Here is a 25,298-nt window from a genome sequence, read left to right on the forward strand (position 1 = left end):
TCATTTGCATCTTGCACTTTTGCTGTGTAGATTGTTAATTGGACGATTGCGCCATCTTCTGCTGCACTGCTCTACCAAAGTTTTCATTATACCCTTTGTATATCTAGCTATCTTCTCTCCTGTGTGTTCCCTGAGCATATTTATTGCATTGTGTTGTTTCAAGCTACTGTATGCCTACATTTCCTTCTGGATGGATAAAGTATATATCTATTTGTTTCTACCTGTACATTATTCAACCTGCAGCTTTATGGAGCAAGGGCGTTTATCTTATTGTCTTGGATAAGTGATATGGTTCCCTCTGTTAAGACCTAGCATAATGTTGTTTCATATAGAATAATATAGAATTGTATTATATATTTATTAACACATGTATTTAACCAAATATGGTCACCCTATCTTTATCTTGTCAATAATTGGGATTGCCTGAAGATAAATCCACTATGGGATTATTTTACAGATTTTTATTTACTATAATTATCAGTAGTGTATCATCTGTAATATGTTGTGTTTAATATCACTTTTGTATGTTGATAGTTTGTTTGATTTTGTAAGTAAGTTTAAAAATGTATTTAAAATATATTTCCAAAGAAAAAAACTACAGCTGGGGGCTTGCCTGGAACCGCAGCTTTTACCATTAAGGTTCCAGAAGCGCGCATGCGCGTTAGGACCCTCCCAGCTCCAGCACATGCGCACTTACAAATCCCACGGATCCGCTTTAAATCACACAACGCAGCGAAGCCCGAGTTCGGTCCCCTGACGAGCTATACGCATCCTTCCATTTCTCAAATTAGTCACCTTAAGCTTCGAGATACCGCCCCCAATTTCAGTGTCGGTACGGAGCCGCCAGGCCGGGACAGAGACGGAGAGAGAGCCCTCGGCCATGGAAGCGCTCGGACCCGGTAAGCTGCAAAAGAGTCAAGCCGAGTGACAGCGCAGGCAGGCCGGCGCGCCTCCTCACTGGGGGCCGTGGTCTGCGGCTGCCCGAGTAGGCCTAGCCGAGCAGAGGCGAAAACAAACGGGGCGGTCGGGCCGCGTCCGCTCGCCACAGCTGAACCAGAACCGCTTGTTTGGTTTATATCACAGACAGACAAGATTAACAATGTAGTCAGAGGGTCAACAAGTGTGTGTGTGTGAGGCATCTGGGCAGGTATTTGTTGTGTAGCGTCGCGGCAATGCAGCAGCTTCACACACAAACACATAGACACACAGCGGTGCGGAAGGCAGCAGGACGGCATTGTGCTGCCGAGCGAGGAGGGGGATTTAACCGAAGCAGCTCCTCTTTCTTCCTGGTCGTGTTGTATACGCTGCTGTGTGCTCGTTTGTTTTGTAGCTTAGGTTATTTATGCCTCAAAATGGGTTTTTATCAAATTTTAACCCTACGAAAGAGACCAGGATATTTTTACACGTTTCTACAGTCATTAATTTGAGTCTTGCTGCTCCAAGCACATGGTCTAGTTAGCTAAATATGGTCAGTGGGGGATATACTGTGTTGGACGCCGTGTTGACAGGGCTTTCCGCGCCACTTCCACACTCTGGACAGGGTCCCTCCATGCTGGACATAATGTCGACGCTTGTTTCACAATAACATACATGGTTTCCATAATAGGGGTGGGCGATATGGCCCTAAAACAATGTAATTTCACAATATTTTAGATTATTTTGCGAGAAAGCAATGTTCTTGCCTACATGAAAACAAGAAACCTCAGACATTTAATTGATATTTGATTAATTTCTCGAATATACTACTGCAACACAATAAATGTTTATAATATTACAGTTTCAAAAATCCAGCAGAAACAAACAAACCTGTAAACTTTTGTCTTATTTTGTAAACAGCATTAATTTAAAGACTGTTGATGTTTTTATATAAAATAATAACATATCAAAATAATGTAATGTCAGGGATTTTATTATGTATTGCCTGTATATATACTTCCAGCATAACAATTTTACAGACAATAACTATCAATATTATTAGGATTAATTTTTTTTATTATTATTACAATTTTTACAAAATTACAATATGGCACACCTCTAATATCCATACAGATATGCCTGTGAACATGATGGCCTTTTTTCAGAACTTGTGAGAAAATAAATATCCACAAACTGAGACTGAAAGACTATAAAATGAGTAGATAGAGAAAAAGACATGGAAATCACTCCTGTGTTTAGTTGTTTACCCGAATGGTCAAGTTTCTCTTGACTAGTGTGTTACAGATTTAATTTTGTCTTAAATTGTTCTTTCATGAATTGTCCACAAGCTTTGTTGTGATTTATTGTCTTTCTTTTGATTTGACACACATGTGAGGAGGCACATGGATATGGATCTAGTGTTTTTGTTTTGTACACATACCTGTCTGATTAATTAAAGATAAATATAAAAGGAGGTTAGTGTCTGTAAGAATTGGAAATTATACAGAAGTACAATTAATGCATTTTTAATTCATTAATACAGTATTAGGATCAGATATTGGCCCTGAACTTAACAAATGCCCTGTTGTTAACTCTCCCACACATGGGTATACAAGTAATTAGTTCAGCAGTGGTATTGTATTAGTATCAGATATTGATCGATGCACAATATTTATTAATCTGTATTTGTATTGTAACTGAACAAGTTGGATTGGTGCATCCCTATTTACTACATGGGTTTTAATTCTAAATTTACTGATTGGCCATTCAGCACTACGGATTGATGTTGCAGCCATTTAGCCTGAGCTGCTTTTGCATCTCAATGTACCACACTGATACAGTTTAGGGAACAGTTTATCTGTTACCATTTCAGCATGAGCTGCTGCTTTTCTAAAAAGTCACAATACATGGTACAATTGTTAACATGAATCTAAATCAGATTTATAAAAGTCGCTTTCCAAATGACATTCTACGAAATACCAAGTATTTTTATTTTAAAGGTGCTGTGCCTCATCTTAGTCAACAGAAATGATACTCCTTTGTAATAATATATGCAAATATGCAGTTGGTCTTTGTTTTTGGCACTGCCAATCAATAACAAATTTAGAAGCACATTGTGTATCACAATAATATTAATTTCATCACAATATGGTAAAGTACTTTAAAGATGGCATTGCTTGATTAACTGGGTAAATACAACCATTGATGAACAAACAGCAATAATAAATAAATGTCAGGTTTAGTATTTTGTCAAGTAGCTTGACTCTGATTGCAGTTGTTGAATTTGAGAGATGAAGTGTCCAATTTCAATTTTGATGTTTTTGTGATCTGAACATCAGATTAGACACATAGCGAAGGTACCACGCTTATGTGAATGAGGACTTCTCTGATTATACTCTCAGTAGTTGGTGTGCTTTGATTGGTGCTTTTAAAGAACATTCTTACCCGTCTCCTACTTTATGGAAGTGATTCTGCTGTACCGCTTCATGCAGTGTCTGATTCATATACTTCCTAAAGTTAACTCTTAGCCTTATTCAGTTTTTGCACTTGCAGGGTCATATGGGGGGGGGGGGGTGTCCACCTATGTTCTCATCCGTGTTGTACGCTGTGTGCTAATGTAGTCCAGATGATCTGACCGCTCACAGTGTGCTCAGTGTCATTACTCACCACTTAATCCATCCACTCCTCGTAATAAGCCCTTCATGCTAGTCCACATATTGAGACCATATATCATAGTACCCTTGAGGACCATGGGTATTAATTTATACAGTGATAAATGTTGATTGTTATTGATTGGAATATGTTACTGAAGAGGACTGTTTTGTGACATTGTGTGAGCTCCCAGTTTTTGTGGCATTTTTAAACTTGTACTTTTAAAGTCCAGTTAAATTAGACTAGGGTTCATCATTGGTGCAGTTAGCTTGGGCTGATATGAATAGAGTAATCACACTTGAATAAAGACCAAAACAGCCATTCCAAGACCATTCAAAAAAGTGTTCTCAGTCCAGTCTAGTTTTTTACGATGGGACTGAGCTCTGACCTTGATCCAACTTAAGTATTGGGTGTACACTGGAAGTTTTGATAGAACATTTAATGCAGGTGTAGCTTAACCTGGTATATTACCAAGATAAATGCTACATTGACAAACTGCTATAAGCCAATAAGCAAAAACAGAAAAGGTAGAACCAGGTAGAAAAGCCTGAAAATGTGTCAATTGTATAAAAAAGTGATGAAAATGTATCAAGGCATAAGTGCCACTATTTGATTTATATTTATTTTTTGACATCCAGTGTGCACACAACTGTGAACTGTTGTTTTACCTAAGTCAAAGGTTTTGCACTGCCCTGTTTTTTTCACAAGTGTCCAGCTTTCATAAAACAGTAGTGATTATCTTATCACTTGGCAGGGGTAGCTGGTCGCTGGAAATGAGTGGCCCTGTGGGTGGTCAGATTATGGCTCACAGCTTTTTAAAAGTTTGTTTTATACATTCTTAAATGTCAAACCCAATTCTGCTCATCTAAAAAAAGGTTCTGTACTGTTCTCCCAGAACCGTCTGGTGTGTTTGCACTCCCAGATGTTTTGTGGACTGAGATTTCCCCCCCCCCCCCCCCCCCATGAGGTGGGCCACTGTTTGTTCTGCTAGGAAAAAGGCATTAAAAGATTGCATATGCCTGTACAGATAATTCAGCTAAAATTAAGGTTTTGTTTAGATGCTGCTACTCATTATAGCAGCCTATATCGTATCAAGTTTTTCCATATAAATATAGTGTATGAAGATTTTCTGCTGAGAAGTCGTCAGTACACATAACATGTTTGCAAAACAGTTTGATGGAAACAAGGTAAGGCAAGTGGTTTGTAGGTCCAGAGAGTTGTGGTGACAAATAGCCCAAAGTCTGAAGCCCTATTATCTACTTTCACACAGGAAGACAGCATAAATGCAACAGGAAGCTTCAGCGAACATTGAAGGTGCTGGTTTTTGGACAGATTGACAGAGTGCAGTTATACTGTGATTAGATGTCTAGATTTTGATAATGATCCTGTTTTATACTTCCTTTCCTCTTCAGACATGCTTTGCCTTTACTTCTTGCTTAGAGGGGCTCAGAGGAGGGGGCTTTAAGGGGTTACATGGTTCAAGAGCAGGGCAGGGGCACAGGGGCCCATGATTGTACACCCCTCCCACACATGCATACAACCAACCCCCGCACTTACATGCTAACTGGAGCGTGTAGGAGCATGAGGGCCCTATACCCCACAAAGCTTCTCCAAAGTGTGGCGAAGCAGCATAGCATCATCCTCCCCCTCACACTCACAGCTTGACATGATGTACAGTAACTGTACACTGTACCCCTTTTAGTTTCCTGTGTGCTGTATTTCTGTAATAAGATACAGGGGGTTTTGTGAGAGGATGTGTTCTTGTATAATGTTGGGTCATCCTTTAAAGAAAAGGAAGACTTACATTTCACAGCATTCAAAGTTTCAACATAAATTTAATCTTCTTGTTACACAACTGGGACTTTCGCTGCTTGTCATTTAATAGCCAATAATAAGTCAGACAGTAATGAATAGAATTGTGAGCTGTTGGGAATTCTGTATGAAATTTGTATTTCTGTTAGTTTAATCCCGGTCTCTCTAGTCCCTCCATATGGTCCTGCTGCTGCTCGTTTCAGACACACCACCTATTGTCTGTGTGGCGTGCATACGTTTTGAGTGAGGTGGGGGCATACGCTGTTGTTGAGGTGCTGATAATTGAGCATCATTGTTCAATATTTTGTAGTCTTTTGTCCATCATTTTTAGGTCAGAGGGCAAGACCTCAGATGTCAATTACGTTATTCTGGATTGTCCGTTAGTTGCTCTTTCTCTGTCCAAGCACTTGTTAGATTCTGTTTTATTTATTTACAATTAAATGTCCAGTGACAGTTAAATAGCAAATAAATATAAACCGACATTTATAATGACTATTATATCAAACAGTTCAAGGGTTTGGAAGTTTGCAAAGTTTAATTTATTTGCTTGTTCACTAGAGCAGTAATTTCTTCTAAATTTGGCCCATCCAAGCACTTGAAATTACATCTACTATAATTTTTATATCGCCACCATTGCTTCCTGCAGTGTATTGTAGTTTGTCATGTGTCTTAAGACCCCATTTACATCCTGTCATAAGGCATCTGGATAAGTCCAAGCCACCAAAAAATGCAAGCTAAACACACCCAAGCTGCTTTTTAAAACGGTTACAAATCCAGTCACTCAAACCACTTCACTGTAGCAGTGTAAATGTTTCTCAAAAAAACACATTTGATGACCACATATTTTCCTAGGACAACCTAAACACTAGTAATAATTGTCCAGGAACGAGTAGATTTGTATGTTCCATCCCACACCGCAAATGGATTTTCTTCAGACTGACTGGAGTCGCATTTGACTACCTAGTGTTAATGCATGCAATAAAAAATCTTATCAGGATACAATCCAAATACATTGACACCAATACCTAATTTTATTTTTGTATTTTTAATATATATTTTTATGTCAATTTTCAAATCTTTTTTTTTTTTTTTAAATAAGCTTGGAGCTCTCCCTGTGGTTGTTCTAAGCTACATTGTGCATAGGACATTCTCCCAAAATAAAGGTAGATGATTAAATTATTTTATTTATTTTTTGTTCTTTTACAGGCCCGCCTGCTCCTACCTCCCTTTTCCAGCCTCCTCGCCGGCCCGGCTTGGGCACGGTGGGAAAGCCGATTCGCCTGCTGGCCAATCACTTCCAGGTGCAAATCCCCAAGATTGACGTCTACCATTATGACATCGAAATTAAGCCAGAAAAACGGCCTCGAAGGGTCAATAGGTAAGAGTGGTTAATTATAATGGTAAATGATTGCTAATTTGGTTTTGGCATTGCTAATTTGAAAATATCTTCTGACCATATACAGAGAGGTGGTGGATACAATGGTTAGACACTTCAAGATGCAGATCTTTGGGGATCGACAACCTGGATATGATGGAAAACGGAACATGTACACGGCTCACCCGCTGCCCATTGGGAGAGACAGAGTAATACGCTTTTACACCTTTCTGTTAAGCAAGGAGCTTGTGACATGGTTCAGCTTTATCCCATGCGTTGACATGTTCTGCAAACCTCTCTAATTGTTTTGTGGACTTTCTCAGGTGGATCTGGAGGTGACTCTACCTGGTGAGGGGAAAGACCAAACCTTCAAAGTGTCTCTGCAGTGGGTGTCGGTGGTCAGTCTGCAGATGCTGCTGGAGGCTTTGTCGGGTCACCTGAACGAGGTCCCTGAGGACTCCGTCCAGGCCCTGGATGTCATCACACGCCATCTTCCTTCCATGAGGCAAGCTAATGCTGTTAACTACCAAAACATTAATGTGCATCTTGTGTGAATGCACTTATTAGTGTAGTATGTAAAGTACACAATTGTTTGGTTTGGGACACAGCCACAGTTACATTAAATGTAATTGTACAACCTTCTTTAAGAGTCTAGAATAGGTAACTGATGCTTCAGTTAATTAGATTGACCACAAAGGCTTTCTGTAGTCAATTTCAGTTGAACCGAACTTTACTCTATAGTCTGATATTCTGTTTTTTAATGCATCTATTACAGGTTCCACCTTTGCCTGAAAATGAAAGCTTAAAAAGAAACGAAAAGCCTGTTGCTGGCTTTACTTTGCCATGGGTACACCACTGTCAATTAATGTGCAGACTGAAATGCCCACACAGTCCTGATCTGGGAAGAGAGTTTCTCGCTTTTTCTATAGGACTCTTTACAAACCTGACCTGGTTAGTGATGGTGAAATTACAGGTCTTTATAAATATAAAGCTAGTTTTGGTATGTGAAGTCGAATTACCAGCACCTTTTAAAGAACTGGCTGCAAATAAAGAAACAAGAGTTTAAGAAGATTTTTTCTAACTATTTAATGGTGCCACATAGTTCAGTAATTAACAACCGTCTGTTGTGTTATTTGTTTTTTACTCAATTATCAATTCTTTAACTGTGTGTATAGTCTTGTTTTCATACTGGAACATCCTGCTAAACTTTTCCAGAATTGCTCTCAAAAATGCTCTTGTGTAACACTTCAGCTCCTGTCCTTGCCAAAGCCTGTGTTCCTTACTGCTCCAAGAAACAAAATGTTATGTACAGCTCTGTTTATTATACATACAGTTAACAGCTAAGGGGACTCTCTTTATTTTTTTATATAGTGTCATAACTTGTGCTGTGACTAAAGTGGCTGACTTGTATACCTTTTTCTCTAAGCCTATAAATGATTTAAAATTGAGCTTTATGTGCACCAGAATGCATTGTGAGGGTGAAATGCAATGAAGTAATGGTGTTTGCTCAAATACGCCAGTGTAACCTTTAAACAATGTTGATGATGGAGTGTCCAAGTTCATTACTTTCCACAGCTGCACTGTAAACTAAATAGTAGGGCTGCAGCTAAAGATTATTTTGATATTCGACTAATCTGTTGATTTATTTTCCTATAATTAACGATTATTTCTATCATGCCCTCCATCTCTGCTTGCTTTGGGTATAACTCCTGTTTCTAGCTTTCTCTGTCTTCGCTTCAAGTCGGAAACAACTAAACATGGGATTTAACTGCCCTTCAAATGTCCAGAACATTTTCCTTTAAATGTTAAAATGATTATATTTAGTGAAGAAATATGTAATCTGTTGTGTTTATGCACTTTTGGAGACACAAGCCCAGTTGAATGTAAACTGTATGAGTGTCTCCAGTACTTTGTGTAGTGCTGCAAATTGACTATTAGTTGACAATTAACATTTGGAGTCGACAATTTTTTACAATCGACTAATCTTTGCAGCCCTACTAAATAGTCCTTCCCTGTTTAGTGGAATGTTTCTGAGGAAGTAAGGAATCGTTTTAGTTTAATGCTAAAATTCTGATGACCTGTGATTTTTGTTCATGGGTAGTTCTGCTTCTGTACAGTTTTGTGTGGGTGAATGGTCAAAGAGAAGGCCTTTAACTGTCATGCAGATGATCATTTGAAGGCATTGTATATGATGTGGTTAATGTGGCTTACTTTGTTTTCCTGCTGTTTTTGCTCAGGTACACTCCTGTAGGCCGCTCTTTCTTCTCTCCCCCAGAAGGTTACTACCACCCACTGGGAGGAGGCAGAGAAGTGTGGTTTGGGTTCCACCAATCCGTCCGTCCAGCCATGTGGAACATGATGCTCAACATCGATGGTAAGATCTGCTGTTGGGACAGAATTATTTTTTTTTAGTGGATAAAATGTTTGTTTGTTTTAATTATTAATTTATGTTTTCCAATCCTGCAGTTTCAGCCACTGCATTCTACCGTGCCCAGCCAGTGATTGAGTTCATGTGTGAGGTTCTAGACATCCAAAACATCAATGAGCAGACCAAACCCCTAACAGATTCTCAACGTGTCAAGTTCACCAAGGAGATTCGAGGTGAGCAGAAAGGCCTGACTCTTATCAGCAGAAGATCTTAAAACATTGACCTTGTTAGAGTGTTTAGAATTGTTTTTGTTCTAAGATTGCTGTTACAAAAGACACTTAATATATCCTGTTCCCAGTAACTACTTCATTCAAGGCTCTTTTTTGTCCTCTGCTTTTGAAATGGTTGCTGTTTGTGTGAACAGGACTGAAAGTGGAGGTCACACACTGTGGTCAGATGAAGAGGAAGTACCGTGTGTGCAATGTCACGCGCCGCCCAGCCAGCCACCAGACGTGAGCCTCTAAATTTTTCCCTTTGCTTGGTGAAAAATGGCCTGAGATTAATCAGTGTTAGGGATTTTTTTATTTATTTATTTATTTTACATCTGAAAGCACATGCATACATGTCTTGAATTTTGTGACAGGTTTCCATTGCAACTAGAAAATGGACAGGCCATGGAATGCACTGTAGCCCAATATTTCAAACAGAAATACAGCCTCCAGCTCAAATATCCCCACCTGCCTTGCCTTCAGGTGGGACAAGAACAAAAGCACACATACCTACCCCTGGAGGTGAGCCACTGTGTGACACTTTCCCCCACAAAAAGCAGCAATTCTTCTCGATTTTTCAAAAACAATTAAAAGGAACATCTTTACCTTCGTGAGAAACCTAAACTTTGTGTTTGCCCTCTCAGGTCTGTAACATTGTGGCAGGCCAACGCTGCATAAAGAAGCTGACTGATAACCAGACCTCTACTATGATCAAAGCCACAGCCCGCTCAGCTCCAGACCGCCAGGAGGAGATCAGCAGGCTGGTGAGTAAACCCTGAGCAGGTGAAATTGACATTGCTTCAACTCTATTCTTACTGGATGAACAGAAGAAAACTTAAAAGGCAAAATAATTCAAAATTACTGTTAATCCAAGTTGCTTGCAGGTCTTTAAAAAGCTTGATTTGTCTGAAATTACATTATCCTTGCTCTTAAATGACAAATTATTACAAATAATACAAAGAAAAGATGTGCTTATGTGTGCTTCATTTAAAGACGTAGCACCACCAGAATTAAAATTAACAGAGCAAAGATATATTCTAGTGCTGAAGTTGTCAAGCAGGAGTGTAAGCTTCTAAACACTTTAGCAGCGTTTCTGCAATTGAACAAATTTTAAAGTGCATTTCTCCCAGTGTGGCCTTTACAGTTCCTTCCTTGTTTTAAACTTCAGAAAATCACCTGTTAACAAAAAACATACCATTATGTACACAGCATCAAGCAGTGTGTCATCATTGATGGTAACTATTTTGTTCATCCTTGATATTAAAAGCTATATACATGTTTTTTTCTGTTTTCTATTTTGAAATCTTCTAACAGTCATGTTTCACATCTATACTATAATATGCTTTATTTTTTTTTTATTTTTTTTTTTGTCTTACTTAACTTACTTAACTCTGTACACCTTTATCAACAACCCGGCAGTTACAGGTGCTCCCCTATTTTATGTGTGAGTCTCTTGTGTTCGGCAGATACAATCTCAATCCATCACATATTCATCAATGCACAATGACTTCTTTGTCTTTCAGGTCAAAAGTAACAGCATGGTAGGTGGTCCCGACCCCTACCTGAAAGAGTTCGGCATCGTGGTGCACAACGACATGACAGAGGTGACGGGGCGGGTCCTCCCAGCGCCCATGCTGCAGTATGGGGGCCGGGTGAGTACAGACACTGGGAGGGACTGTGGCAGGGTGAGTACTGGGGCACGGGTGCAGGGTGAGTACGGGTGGGCTGGAAACATGGGTGGAGCGTATGATTGTGTTTGTGGTTAGTGGTGGGGTGAATGGACTAATAAAGAGGAGGAGGATCAGACTCCAGGTTCTACATTCTGTTTTACTCAGTGATGGGCTGACGGGGATGGACAAATACATGTTGATCCATGTAAACAGGAGTTGTTGATTTGAGGCTGTATTTTGATGTAGCAAAAATACAGATTTGGAAATTGTTTTTTCATTTTTTTAATTTATATATTTTAGCTTTAATTTTGTGAGGATGATGTAAAGGTCATATGTTTTATTTTGGTTCTATTTGGAATATATCTATTTTTGAATATTAATATATCAGCTGGTAAGATTATCCTACTCCTAGCCAATGGAGTCTTATCTTCTTCCTCAGGAATGTGTGAAAGACTGCTTTTCTATTTACCCAAGGAGTTACTTTCAACATTGATCACTAAGCAACACAAGCCTTACGAAATTGATCACTTAAGTGTAAAGAGAAAAGCAGTCTTCATTTTCATGAAATTCACAAGGTTGCTTAATTAACTGACTGTCTTTACCATGCTCTGCTTAAAGTTTTGCTGTAATCCTTTAATGGTGTCACTTATTAACCAGCTAAATGTAATTAATGGAGGAAAACAAGGTGGTGATATGGAATAAAAAGCCCTTTTGAGTATGTAATTGCATTGCATTGGCTGTGAGGTGTACTCTTGTCCTGATCTATAAAATGCAAGCTTGTTTAGATCCTTAAACACTTTTCTGAATGTACTGTTCTAACCACTTGCTGTTCTAACATCATCTCCAGTCTTCAGGATGGGCTTTAAACTGTTTTCAATATTGGAAATTGAAATATTCTAATATGGAAAACCAGACAAAATGTTTGGTCAAAGGCATTTTTAAATAATAATGTTCATAAATTTAAATGGCCTAAATATTACAGAACTAAAATAACAAACTAACTATTCTACTTACTCATTTACTTCAGAAGTGCAAATTAAGCTGTGCAGTTTTAGTAAAATTTTCCTCAGCAGTGTAATTCTGCTTACAAGATAATTGAATAGTTCACAGACATTTAGTCCAAATAATCTGTGCATTCTGAGGAAATATTTTTAAACAATGTCCCAATCTTTAAATATCCTGAATGAACACTCCTGAACACTGGATTTGCTTAATTCACAGGGTTGCATTATGTGTTCAGCACTGACTTTAAACTATAAACTTGGGGTTGATTTAATTTGCATGAATGTTATCTTACCCCTCAAAGATCTGTTTCTATATAACACTGTGGGTTCTTGATGCTACTTAGTGCATTTTGTGCTTTGGCAGCCTAACATGGAGAATTAGTTTGGGAGGGCTGGGTTAGGCTTGCTTTGAGTAATGTGTGTATCCCATGGTGAGGCTGAGGGGTTCACTAAGAGTGTAGGGACTCTCTCCCCAGAATAAGACGGTGGCTACACCCAACCAGGGTGTGTGGGACATGAGGGGCAAGCAGTTCTACGCGGGCATTGAAATCAAGGTGTGGGCTGTGGCCTGCTTTGCCCCTCAGAAACAGTGCCGAGAGGACTTGCTCAAGTGAGTATGTTGCCTGAAGGCGGCATTCTTGATTGTTAGACCTTTTTTTTTTTATGTTCTGTCTAGTGGCACATTCACACTTGTAGATGTTTTAGTAGTTTTAGTTTTTGCATATTCCTGTATCATTTAAAAAAAAAAAAATAAAGGCAGAGGTTGCCTTTCTTCACAGCTGTAGTAAATATTTAGTCAATTATACCAGGATTAGCGCAACTTGAATGTTTCATTAATACTTTAAGGAAATATTGTTAATCTGGAAAACCACTCTCCCTATTAGGAGCTTCACTGACCAGCTGCGGAAGATCTCCAAGGATGCAGGCATGCCAATTCAGGGACAGCCATGCTTCTGCAAGTATGCCCAGGGAGCTGACAGTGTTGAGCCCATGTTTAAGCACCTTAAAATGTCTTATGTCGGTCTGCAACTCATTGTGGTCATCCTGCCTGGGAAAACCCCTGTCTATGGTAAGATATCATACCAAATGTCTTATAATATTTGTAAATAATGAGAGCGCATGGCAGCAAATCTGAGCTGTTGTGTTCTTTGTGCATGTAGCGGAGGTGAAGCGTGTTGGAGACACACTTCTGGGCATGGCTACTCAGTGTGTGCAGGTGAAGAATGTAGTGAAGACCTCTCCTCAGACACTGTCCAACCTCTGCCTCAAAATCAATGCTAAACTGGGTGGCATCAACAACGTTCTGGTACCGCATCAGAGGTAAGGTCTACATTCAATACAGAAATTGGTGAAAACAGTGAATGAACCGAGTTCTGTAGCTAATTGTTGCATTATTCTTTTTATCCAGATTCTTCTGATTTCAGATATTGAGAGCTTAAATTTAATGTTTGGTGGTTTATGTTGTAATTGCCACTTTTGACCTTCAGTAAATGCTTCATCAAATGTATCTTCTGACCCTCACTGTGCCCCCCTCTTCATCATTGTGTCCACTCAGGCCCTCCGTATTCCAGCAGCCAGTGATCTTCCTGGGGGCTGATGTTACTCATCCTCCGGCAGGAGATGGGAAGAAACCATCCATTGCAGCAGTAGTAGGCAGCATGGACGGCCACCCGAGCCGCTACTGTGCCACCGTGCGGGTGCAAACATCGCGCCAGGATCTGTCCCAGGAGCAGCTCTACAGCCAAGAAGTCATTCAGGATCTCACCAATATGGTGCGAGAGCTGCTCATCCAGTTCTACAAGTCTACCCGCTTCAAACCCACACGCATCATCTACTACCGTGGGGGTGTGTCAGAGGGGCAAATGAAACAGGTAAAAACAACATAGGATGGGCATGGCTTTACTTGGTTTGTTGGATAATAAACCTGTTAATTTTATTAATTAAATACAAAGTTTAGGGCCTTTTTGAGTATAATGTTTTAGAGGTCTCTGATGCCCTATGTTGTCTGTTTCTAGGTTGCGTGGCCAGAGCTCATAGCCATCAGGAAAGCATGCATCAGTCTGGAGGAGGACTACAGGCCTGGGATCACCTACATTGTAGTACAGAAACGCCACCACACCCGACTCTTCTGCTCTGACAAAGCTGAGAGGGTAAGTGTGTCCTACAACATGACTATATTTTATTTGTTTTGCGAACATTTATTCTGATAAATGATGAGCATACTGTGAGTACACTGTGGATATCACACTCCAACCAACAGCACATTTCAGTACAGAAAGTGCAATTAAGGTCTGTTTATTAAAATTAAAGCGTTATTTAAATAACAGTGGTATTTAATTAGCATTTCTGTTAAAGAATCTGCCTCTGCTAATGCATTTTGTCTATCGTATCTCGTATCAGCCCTACTCTCCAGTATCATTTAACAGCAGGGCTGAGATAAAAATGTCATACTTAAATGTTTGTTTGATTAAGAAGCTGATGTATTTATTGACATTATTACCCTGTAAAGGTGGGGAAGAGTGGGAATGTTCCAGCAGGCACAACAGTGGACAGCACCATCACACATCCCTCAGAGTTTGACTTCTACCTGTGCAGCCATGCTGGTATCCAGGTGAGTCTATTTCCAGGATAGGGAATAAAATCAACTTGTGCATCCCTTTGTATCTCAAAACATGCATCTCTATGTGCTTTCTGTAGGGCACCAGTCGCCCCTCGCACTACCATGTACTGTGGGACGACAACTGCTTCACTGCAGACGAGTTGCAACTGCTCACCTACCAGCTGTGCCACACATATGTACGCTGCACACGCTCAGTGTCCATCCCTGCGCCGGCCTACTATGCCCGGCTTGTCGCCTTCCGTGCCCGCTATCACTTAGTGGACAAAGATCATGACAGGTACGCAATTTTTTTTTTATATATATATATAATATTCAAGTGAAGGGAAAGTAAAAACCAATTTTTCACAAAAACACAATAGATGTTATGCTGGAACCATTCTGCAATTTTAGTGGGAATATGTGGGAATGGGTCGAATATGATTGTGACTGGTGGCATCTAGCTAGAGTTGTCCTTGTGAACAGACAAGCGATAGTCGTAGAAATTGCATCCACATTTAATTCAGGAGGCCCCGTACATACATCCTGCAGATCAGCGTTATATAGCTTCCATTGAATATGGCAAAAGTCTTAAAACACGATATTAGTTCCTGTCACATTACCTTTTTGGCATGGTTGTGTACTTTTATATTTAGGTATTTTATGCTACCTGCATATTTTGATTGTGAACTGATGTTCACAAACTAGCTAGCTAGAAATTAGCTTTTGGTTGTGGAAGTTAAACAAATGCCTAATTTTGGCTGTGTGAAATGGGCTTTAAGCTAAGGGAGGGCAATATGCTTATGATTCTTTGTTTTTTCTTTGTATTGTGATAAGTATGTAGTGTGTCACTTTTCAGAGCATATTGTATATCAGTACTTAAAGAACACTGATTCAACTGCACACTTCATGACAATGTGTAATTAATACTGATTTTTTTTTCTTCTGCATGCCAGGATTTTGCAGTAAATATTGAGTATAATGATCCAATGTCTTTTAAACATCATTATATAATTTTCTCTCTCTCTTCTCTCTCTGTCTTGTTTTTCCTGCACCCTTTAGTGCCGAGGGCAGTCACGTATCAGGCCAGAGTAACGGTCGGGACCCTCAGGCCCTGGCTAAGGCCGTCCAGATTCACTATGACACCCAGCACACCATGTACTTCGCCTGACTACTTCAACCAGCAGGAGACGCACTTCTACGCTCCCTCTTCTCTCTTTCTCTTCAGTCTCTCTCATTCTCTGTCTCTCTTGCTTTCTATTTCTGTCTCTGTCCCTTTTTCTTCTCTCTCTGTCTATCGTGTCTTCATCAACACCAAAACGGTTCCAAAGCCAGCAGGCCGACCACAAGTCCAATTCCACATGGTCTGCCTCAGTGGAACCGCCCACCAGCAATCCTGCACTGAGAGACCGCTGGTCTCCAAGGCACAGAGAAAAAAAAATTGAGCCATTTTTTTATTTGTTTTTCAGTTTTGAATGTCTTTTTTTTCTGATTTATTTTTTTTATTTGTAATATACACTGAGTGTGAGCAAACCTGCGCCATTTCGTCAGGACAGCTCTGGCTCTCTAGCTAAGCTGGACTCTGTCTACCTTTACCTCAAGCCAGTATTGGCTGAATCTTGTCACATTGTCTTGGGTGGGTGGGGCTTGCATGAATTGAGTGGTTGTTTTATTATTATATATATTTTTTTTCTTTCTGTCCTTTTTACAATCATATTTTAACTCTCTCTGCTCAGTCTTTTACAAACGAGGTGACCTGGGTATCCATACCCATTACTCTTCTCCCCTTTTTGCAGAGAAGTGTGTAAGTGTGTAAGTGTGTAAGTGTGTAAGTGTGTAAGTGTGTAAGTGTGTAAGTGTGTAAGTGTGTAAGTGTGTAAGTGTACATGTTTCATGGCAGGCCACTGAATTGTAAAGGGAAATCAAGGAGTTAACTGCTGTAAATGCCTCATTTCTTTTGTTTTTTCTTTTTTTATAGTTACACACGTATATAGATATATATAAAATATTTACTATCTATATATAAGCCTATTTCAGTAGATGATTTTTACGGGCTTGCATAAGCTGGTGGTTGTCTGTAGCAGTAACATATTTACCCGTGGTCTCAGCTGTGTGAGCGACCGAGTATCAGGCCAGGGCAGCGAAGGCTTGACACTGGCGGGGTTCTGCCTGTGCCAAGGTTGTACGTCCTTGTTTGGATGGTTATGTGTAAGGTCCAGGGATGTGGCCCTAGCATTGTTTTGGGCATAACGCCAGCCAATCAGAGGCTGACATTGTGAAAAGAAGGCAAAGTAAAGCTCATAAAATTACAGCACTCTCCCTTACCTTTTATGCATTTCTATGTAAGATTGAAATCAGATTTTTAAGAGTTTAATATAAAAACTGTTTTGTGGTTATCTTAACTGTTAGTGTAGAAAGTCGATGTCGTTCCTACCGTTGTTAATGTTGTTGCTATTATTATGAATATCAGACAGTCAGCAGCTCAGTTGCATAACAAATTTATCCAGGAGTCGTTTTGATGGTGTCGGGTGCATCTGGTTTCGTAGCTGAACATGTTGTAGCATTCTTGGCCATGGTTGGTTGTGGGGCCCAAAGTGCTTTGGTTGGTCTTCCTTTTGGCTTATTTGTGATTTTTATGTGTTGGAAATAACGAGTTATCGTGGCAAAAACGTTTCGGATTTGATTTCTGCCCCCACATGTCCCGCAGTGGCTCACTGGGGAGATGGTGTGTCCACTGGTGGAAAAGATGGGATTGGTAAGGACAGTGGTAGAAGGAAGGGTGAGTGACAATCAGGGCTCAGGGGGGAAATTAGTGCTGGTTAGATAGTTGGCAGTTATTTGAATTTTACACTTACTATGTGTTTTTATTACTGTTGTGCGTGTGTGTTTTGAACATGTGTATCTATATATAAAGCCTAAACTTATAGTATTTACTTTGGAGATGTAATTGGCTAAGAGACACAAGCATAAGCACTGCCTTTGGACCTGACAACACCTGGCTTGGTGTGGTTGAAGGACTGCAAGCCTTGCCCCGGGGTCATGTGGTTTTGCGGGTGTCAGCATGCATGCCTTGTCAGGGGGCGGCTTGGCTAAAAACCCTTTTGTAATAAACCATCCGTAAAGCACCAGGTTTGCTATAAAGGAGTTTGAGCTCTCGCCTGTTCAGGGCATGACTGCTGGCTCTTTTAAGGAGGGGCGGGGGCCAAGGCATCACTTGCAATAAGCTGGATAAAGGTGTTGGGCAACTTCCCAATTTCTACTCCACGTTTCTTTTTATATACCGATCCCACCTTGTACTTTATTTGGAGCAATTGTGTCTCACGAAGCTAGTCACTAAAACTGATCGTGAAAGTACAATAATTCCAATTTCATATTTTCATTGCACAGCAATATTATCCAAATTATGAACAAGGCAAAGCTATAATTCTTCTCATTACTGTGGCTGTTGGTCTGATAGCCTATTGGCGTTTGTGTTTCTGTACTTTATTTTGCTTGTATCAATCAGTGGGAATGTGCATTCGTTGGACTAGGCTCTATGGAGAACTATAAATTTTAGACTTTGCTCGCCTGCATGCTGGAGTAACGTCCTAAATCTCTTAGAGAATATTTATTGTCTCAGACAGAGGAAAAAAATACATTTTTGTAAATGTTTAATTAATTATTCGAGACTGTTTTTAGGGTAGCAATATTAACCAGTCTCTTTGGACAAGATTTGCGAATTCCTTCACATAAGTCAGTAACTCCTGAGGGACAGGCTGGATGCTGGACGGGGATGCCGAGTCAGATCTTGGCACGAGCTCCCATTCAAACGAGGTACTTCGTGATTTTTGTTTGGTTTGTTTTTTTTTGTTTTGTTTTTTGTTCTTTTTCCAATCAGGGAGTGCCAAGACTGACCCTGTACCCCCTCTGTTTGGTTAGTGATGTGCCACTTCACTGCTTGGCTTTAGGCCCTCTTGGCTGTTTTCTCTGTAGTACTGTGGCACTGCCTAATTGACACCTATTCGCACTCTCTCCACGCGTCCAGATGCTCCAGGATTACACAAGGATTACCTCTTTTTAACCTTTTTACCAGTTCTCTCTCTCTCTTTCTCACACACTCTCTCTCTACCCCCCAAAATTGAGAGCATGATCTTTTTTTAATCCTCTTTGATATATAAAATTTGTTATTGGACTAAAGTGCATTGTAATTTATTTTATTTTCTTGTGTAGTTTTTTGTGCTGTATTTTAGTGTTCTGAGCTGTGTGACTTGTCTAATAGCAATAGAGGGCGCTCTTATTAATTTGCTAGAGCTTCCTCTGGCCTCTTCTTTCTGAGTGCCGCACATTGGTGTATTGCTATGTGACATTCCAAAAAAAAAAAAAAAAAAATCCCGCCCTTCCTTTTTTTTTTTTTTTTTTTTTTCTTTCTTTTTTTTTTTCTTTTTAGCCTGCAGGGACTATTCGTGTTATTGTGCAAAGTAATAAATTGGTATTTTATGCCTATACTGCAACTTTGTCCTCATTTCTCCTTGAACTTGTTTGTATTGTGTATTTTTGTAATGGATTGCACTGCACAACACATTCCTGATAAAAGTTAATTGATTTAATACCTGTGCATTGAATCATCAGGTAATGTTAAGCATGTCTGGATTATTTTAAGTCTCACAAAGTCTTTTTCACATTTCCAGGCTGTGCTGTGTGCACATATCAAATGTGATCTCTTTAAATTGAACTTGATTAACTTTCCTATGGCTCATTTAAATGAATTCAGTTTTTTTTTGGCTCTGATAAGATTTGTATTTCTTGACAGTTCACATTCATAATTGTTAATTACCTTTTTCTATCTGTAATATGAATGTATCTGTCCCTAAAATGGCACGTACGCAGACTGATACATTTATGCAATTATTGCCTTTTTTTTGTTGCTCTGTGTTGTGCTGAAGTTTGACTCCCTGACAGAATCAACCCCCCTGTTTGTTTTGAAGGACAACAGCATGTGTAAACTGTTTGCCCATATTGCTGCATGAAGCGAGTGCACAAGAAGGGGAGTCTGATTCTTAAGGAGAACCAAAACTCTGCTTGAAATTGGTGGTGGCTGATGTGTATCCGATCTTTGACAGCATATGAAAGTGATTCAAATTTGACATGTCCACATATTCTAGAAAAATATATATATTTGTCACATTTAAGCGAACAAAAATCAGATTTGTACAGTGCTAACTGGTGTGGTATATGCTTTCATTAGTTAATTTGTGGCAGTAGGCTCAAACCCTGGCCTCAGAAGACTCACGTTAGTGGTTTCCTGCTCTAACGGACGACCTTTAAATCAGAAAGTGCTTGTTAATTAGCTGATTGGGTGAATCTGGCATGTTGGGAGTAGGGTAGGGTTAGGAAACACTGATTTAGTGCTCCTTTGTTGTCTGGTTTTGTGTCCCTAATCATAAATCTCAAGTCAAACAAAGAGTGATCAGCTGAAGGTCATGTTAGATGTGCCACTAGATGGCAATAAAGGCAAGGTGTGGAAGTGGCTCAGTCAAAAAGAGCAAATCTACTGTACAAAGTCTGATTTATTTAAAATGGTCATGGTTTATTTTGAAGAAATCTATAGTTTCTTAAAGCAAATATATAGAGAACAGTGTTTCCTACAAGAGAATGTGAGGCAAAATATATTTTTGTATTAATTTTTTCAATGTATGTATTTTTGGGTTGTGATGATAGACCATAGGCTTCCTACAGGTGATGAGTATTTTGCAGTGTTTTCTTGTGTTGGTACTCAAAGAAAGTGTGCTTGAGCCCCAATCCCCCACACTTGTGGATCATCATCCTGCTCTCCACCCCATCTTTTGTGTTCCCCACGCCTGCACCTGGCCCTCCTCTTCTCGTTTCCTGTGTCCTGGTCTGTTGTCATGGCCACTGTTGCCAGGGAGAGCGGTCCATACGAGAAAGGAAACTTGAACCGGGGATCTTCTAACCATGATATTTAATTCATTGACTGAGACACTGATATTTGCTGTTCGAAAACTGAGAGGCAGGAGGGCAACAAAAGAGGAGGCCAGTGCTCATCTCGTTTACATAAAAATGAAAATCTTTGGACAGATGCAATCCAAGCCTTTTGTTAATTTTCTCCCTGGAATTACATACCCAAATATCGAGGTCTTTCACTTAAAAACGTTTTATAATTTAGGAAGTAATGTTATTAGAAAGTTTTCGAAATTGTAGCAAAAATATTTAGATATTGAAGTATATAACCATAAATCTCAGATTAAACAGTATAACAATATGACTATCCCCTTGTTTTTACACCCAGTAGCCATAGGACACGTTGTTCTATAATTACAGAGTGGAATTATAGTTCTGTATCTGTTTCTCTGTATACTTTATTATTATCCTCCTTTTACCCTGTTTTTCAATGGTCAGGACACAGAGCAGCTACTATTAGCAGATATTATTTGGGTGGTGGTTCACTATTCTCAGTACTACAGTGAGTGACTGCACTGCTATAGTGGTGGTGTATGAGGTGTTAGTGTGTGTTGTGCTGGTAAGAGTGGATCAGACACAGCAGTGCTGCTGGAGTTTTTAAACAAGTGTTTACTCACTCTCCTCCACTCTTAGTCAAAAAGTCAGAGACAGAAGCTCTGATCTGAAATATTCTCATACTACACTAAGGTGTTTAAAAACTCAAGCAATTCTGCTGGGTCTTATCTAAGGAGAAACCAGGATGACAACAAAAGAAACTTGGTGCTTTTCTAAAATGTTATTGTTTTATTAGATTTTAGGGACGGCTTCTCCAATTGTCATTTTTAAGGTTTTCAAAATCCTTTAACCTTTCCAACATGTAGATAACAAATTTTACTACAGTAAAAAGGGGTCATATATTATCTACACTTGTGTGGCCTGTTAACCAAGTATCTTTATTTTCAACCGGAAGCTGTTCTGATGTATTTCTCTGCTCAATAAATGAAGGTCACCTCTCTGTCCCTCACATCCTGTGGCAATTTCTGCCTTTCATAATCCTGTCTCAAAAAACAAGCCATTTTTTTCAAAAGACACTTCTATTTAAGCTCTACTGCTGAGGGCCCCTAGACTGTCTTTGTGCTAATTGATCCACCTACAGACCGTGCTCTCTCTCTCTTGTTTACTCCCTCCCTCCCTCCCCCTCTCTCTCTCTCTCTCTCTCTCTCTTTTTCTCTCTTTGTCTCTTTGTCTCTCCCTCACCCTAATTCTCCATTCATTTACTCCTCTTACCAGGATCAGACTGGGGCTGGCCAGTCATTTCTAGTATTTGCTTGAGATGGCAGCGACTGACACCCTGAAGGTTGGCCGGGTCGTTCAGTAGACAGTCGCAATTCTGACTATTCTGGCAATTCTGGCAGAACAGCAGCCAATAGCTTTTGGTTGAACAGAAGAACAGCCTCTCTTCTTTGTCTGCCCTGAAGTGGCCCGTGGCTCGGTGCCCCATCTGTGTGTTCTGGCTTTTCTTGTCGCGACTCTTCAGCACACAAGAATCCTTCTCTACGACTCTGGTAACTGCAGAGAGGTCCACTTCTCCACTTCTGAAAGATCTCGCCCCTCTTACTTCTCCACCCACTGACTGCGGTTTACTTTTTGTCCTAAATGAAGCTGTGGATTATTCTGGGGCTGATTTCTTTTGGATTAAAAAAGGCCAGTTTTTTCTATTGATTGCTTACTTGAATACAAAATTGGTCAAGAAACTGTTCTCAACAACCTTACTTGGCTGATATCCAGCTTCGGTTGCATTTCTGACGGAAGGTATCGGATTGTATCTACCTGACCCATCTAAGTAAGGCAACACCAAACCAGGAGAGTAATACGCACACATGTCCTTGTGACAAGTCTAGATCTTTCTTTACAGGCAGAGGAAGAAACAACATCTTAAGAGCAAAGTCTGAACTAGCAGGCTCTTTTTCTTTTCTTGAAGTTGAGAAAGTGCAGAAAATTGAGCAAGCTGAGTGAAGGCTACTGGACCCACTGGAGAAAGGATCTAATCAGGGCATTAGTAGCCCTTAGTAGTTCCTAGCCGGACCAGCAGCAGGAGGAAAGGTGTCGTCCCGATTGTGGCCCGGGGAGGCGTGGTACAGAGAGGGCGGCGGGATGGTGAACACAGGGATGCAGCTGATAAGCTTCACCTGTGCCGTGACAGGTTGGGTGATGGCTATCGCAGTGACGGCACTGCCCCAGTGGAAGGTCACAGCCTTCATAGGCCCCAACATCCTGACGTCGGAAATCGTATGGCAGGGAATCTGGATGAATTGCATCTACCAGACCACGGGTCACATGCAGTGCAAGACTTACGACTCCTTGCTGGCCCTGCCGCCAGACATCCAGGCGGCGCGGGCGCTCATGTGCGTGGCCATTTTCCTGGGCTGGCTGTCCTGCACAGTGTCCTGTTGTGGCATGAAGTGTACAACCTGCGCCGGGGACGATCGCCATGCCAAGGCTGGCATAGCGTTGTCCGGCGGGGTGCTCTTCATCCTCACAGGCCTCTGCGTGCTCATCCCGGTGTCATGGACGGCTAACACGGTGGTGCAGGACTTTTATAACCCAAATGTCCCCATCCAGAACAAGCGTGAGCTGGGCCAGGCTATCTACCTAGGCTGGGCGGCCGCAGTCATCCTCATGATCAGCGGTGTGGTGCTCAGTAGCACCTGTCCACACATGGAAAAAGCAGCCTACAGACGAGGCTATATAGGCCGCAGCTTCGCCAACACCAGGCCTGCCGACATGGAACCTCCCAAACCCATTACCACCAACAGTCTGCCTCTAAAGGAGTATGTCTAAGGAACTTTAGGACCTGAAGATGCCTCCATGACACATCAAGTACAAGAGCGCATCATGAGAAAAGCTCTTCATGGACAAGAGCTGATCTGGTTACAGCAGTGGTTCCTAGCCCTGCACCTGGGGTACCCCCTGCCCTGCACATTTTGGTGTTTTCCCTGCTCAAGCACATCCACTTCAACCCGGAAAGGGTTTGTTACAGAGCTGAGCCGTTGTTGTATCAGCTGTGCTGGAGTAAGGAAAACACCAAAATATGCAGGGCAGGAAAACTCCAGATCCAGGAACGTTGACCACTACCGTTACACTACCGTTTGACAGTGTGGAATCGATTATAATATATATTTTTCTGTTTATTTATATACTGTATACTTTTGTCTATTTTATTATACACTGACATGCCAAAAGTCATGGAATGGCAATATGCAAATTGAATATTAATCAATACCTCAAGAGACAGCTTAGGAACGCCAACATCTGTATAAGCTGTGAGGTGTTATCTTGTGCCTGATCGTGGGTGATAGCGGGTGCTAGGTGAATGGGACATTCCATTTTCCAGTTGTGCAGGTAATTAACATCCTTTGATTCACAGTTTCATCTGTATCTGTAAAATAATTTGTCATTGAAAGCATTACCTCCCACTCTGGACAGCCCAGTGGGTGGTAATGATCGTGACCACTTGTGACTGGCTAGAATTGTCCATGCAAACAGACAAGAGGCTGGCACAAATCACATCCACATTCAAAGAAGGAGGCATATTGCGTGTGGGTGCAGTGTTTTTCAGCTTCCATGGTGCATGGCAAAAGTCATGGGACACAATAATTGCTCCTATCCCATGTCATTTGGCACATCAGTGTATTTTTTCAAACAATGTGCCTAGAGCTTTCATCACCAGTTTAAAAAAAAAAACAAGGGCTTTTAAACAATATTTTTATGACAATGTATTCTTGATAGTAAACAGCTTTCTTAATCATTTTACAGTTTTTTAAACTTTCTGAAACATTTTCACACCTTTTGAGCAGTAGTATATGTAAAATATAAATGATTAGATTTTGAAATTAAAAAGACAATGAGAGTGAGTGACTTGTATGTACAATGAAACTGCAGTGAGCTATTTAATTTCTATCCTTTCATTATCTATTATTTTTAGTTTCTGTAAATATAATTGAGGGTATTCATTTAAAACTGCACTATCCATATTTAGATATTATGTTGATATCACTGTATCACTTTAACTGGACACAGATGACCATCCAGTACGGCTGTGAATAGTGCCTACATTAATCAGCCATAACATTAAAACCACTAAAATGAAGTGAACAATGGGGACAATGGGGTGGGATATACATCTAAAGCAGCAGATGAACTTTCAGCTCTTGAAAATTGATAAACTTTGAAACTGTCCAACTATGATGACTTGGTGGTTGAAGAAGTGAAGTGGACACTAACCAAACATAGCTCAGGCAGGGACAAGTGAACCAGAGACAGGAAAATGGACAACTGATAAAGTTTGGTGATAAAGTTAATGGAAACCCCACCTTACAAGTTCCAGGAGTTAAAGAATCTGCTGCTAATGTCTTTCCACAACGTAACAGGACACTGTCAGAGGTCTTGTCGAGTCCATATTTCGATGGCTTAAAGTTTCCCAATAACAGAGATGTGATTTTATTGTTATGGCTGATCAGTGTACACTATAATATATACTCAGTTTCCTCATGGTTCCTGATTTGTAATTGTGTAATTTTGCTTGCTGTGAGTGATGTGGTTTTATATTTATTTATGGAAAATATGACAGGTTTAGAAAAGTGTGATAATAAACAGACATGATGTGAATGAAAGACAGTGGAATCCTTTACATCACTGAT

The 25,298-nt window shown here is 40.3% G+C and overlaps 2 protein-coding genes across 5 annotated transcripts; both read left to right on the forward strand.

Moving 5' to 3' along the window:
• The first annotated feature begins 702 nt into the window (after positions 1-702).
• Positions 703-19,151, forward strand: ago4 (argonaute RISC component 4). Of its 4 annotated transcripts, none has more exons than XM_007247870.4 (18): positions 703-899; positions 6,586-6,757; positions 6,843-6,963; positions 7,078-7,259; positions 8,992-9,128; positions 9,221-9,355; positions 9,547-9,634; positions 9,766-9,913; positions 10,036-10,155; positions 10,915-11,076; positions 12,527-12,675; positions 12,950-13,134; positions 13,226-13,385; positions 13,621-13,936; positions 14,081-14,215; positions 14,575-14,676; positions 14,763-14,962; positions 15,724-19,151. In XM_007247870.4, exons 1-18 carry the CDS (start codon positions 881-883, stop codon positions 15,830-15,832), a joined length of 2,640 nt encoding a protein of 879 aa, XP_007247932.1. In that variant the 5' UTR covers positions 703-880; the 3' UTR covers positions 15,833-19,151. The 4 variants fall into 4 exon arrangements, with proteins under 4 accessions (XP_007247932.1, XP_007247933.1, XP_007247934.1 ...); XM_007247871.4 differs by having other exon boundaries at positions 12,542-12,675; XM_007247872.4 differs by having other exon boundaries at positions 10,915-11,043.
• Positions 19,152-21,885: 2,734 nt separating this feature from the next.
• cldn35 (claudin 35) lies at positions 21,886-25,271 on the forward strand. The gene has a single exon (XM_015605492.3). The coding sequence runs from the start codon at positions 22,753-22,755 to the stop codon at positions 23,437-23,439; it is 687 nt and encodes a 228-aa protein (XP_015460978.2). The 5' UTR covers positions 21,886-22,752; the 3' UTR covers positions 23,440-25,271.
• The last annotated feature ends 27 nt before the right edge of the window (positions 25,272-25,298 follow it).

This window comes from Astyanax mexicanus, chromosome 3, assembly GCF_023375975.1.
Source record: "Astyanax mexicanus isolate ESR-SI-001 chromosome 3, AstMex3_surface, whole genome shotgun sequence".
Taxonomy (NCBI): Eukaryota; Metazoa; Chordata; class Actinopteri; order Characiformes; family Acestrorhamphidae; genus Astyanax; species Astyanax mexicanus.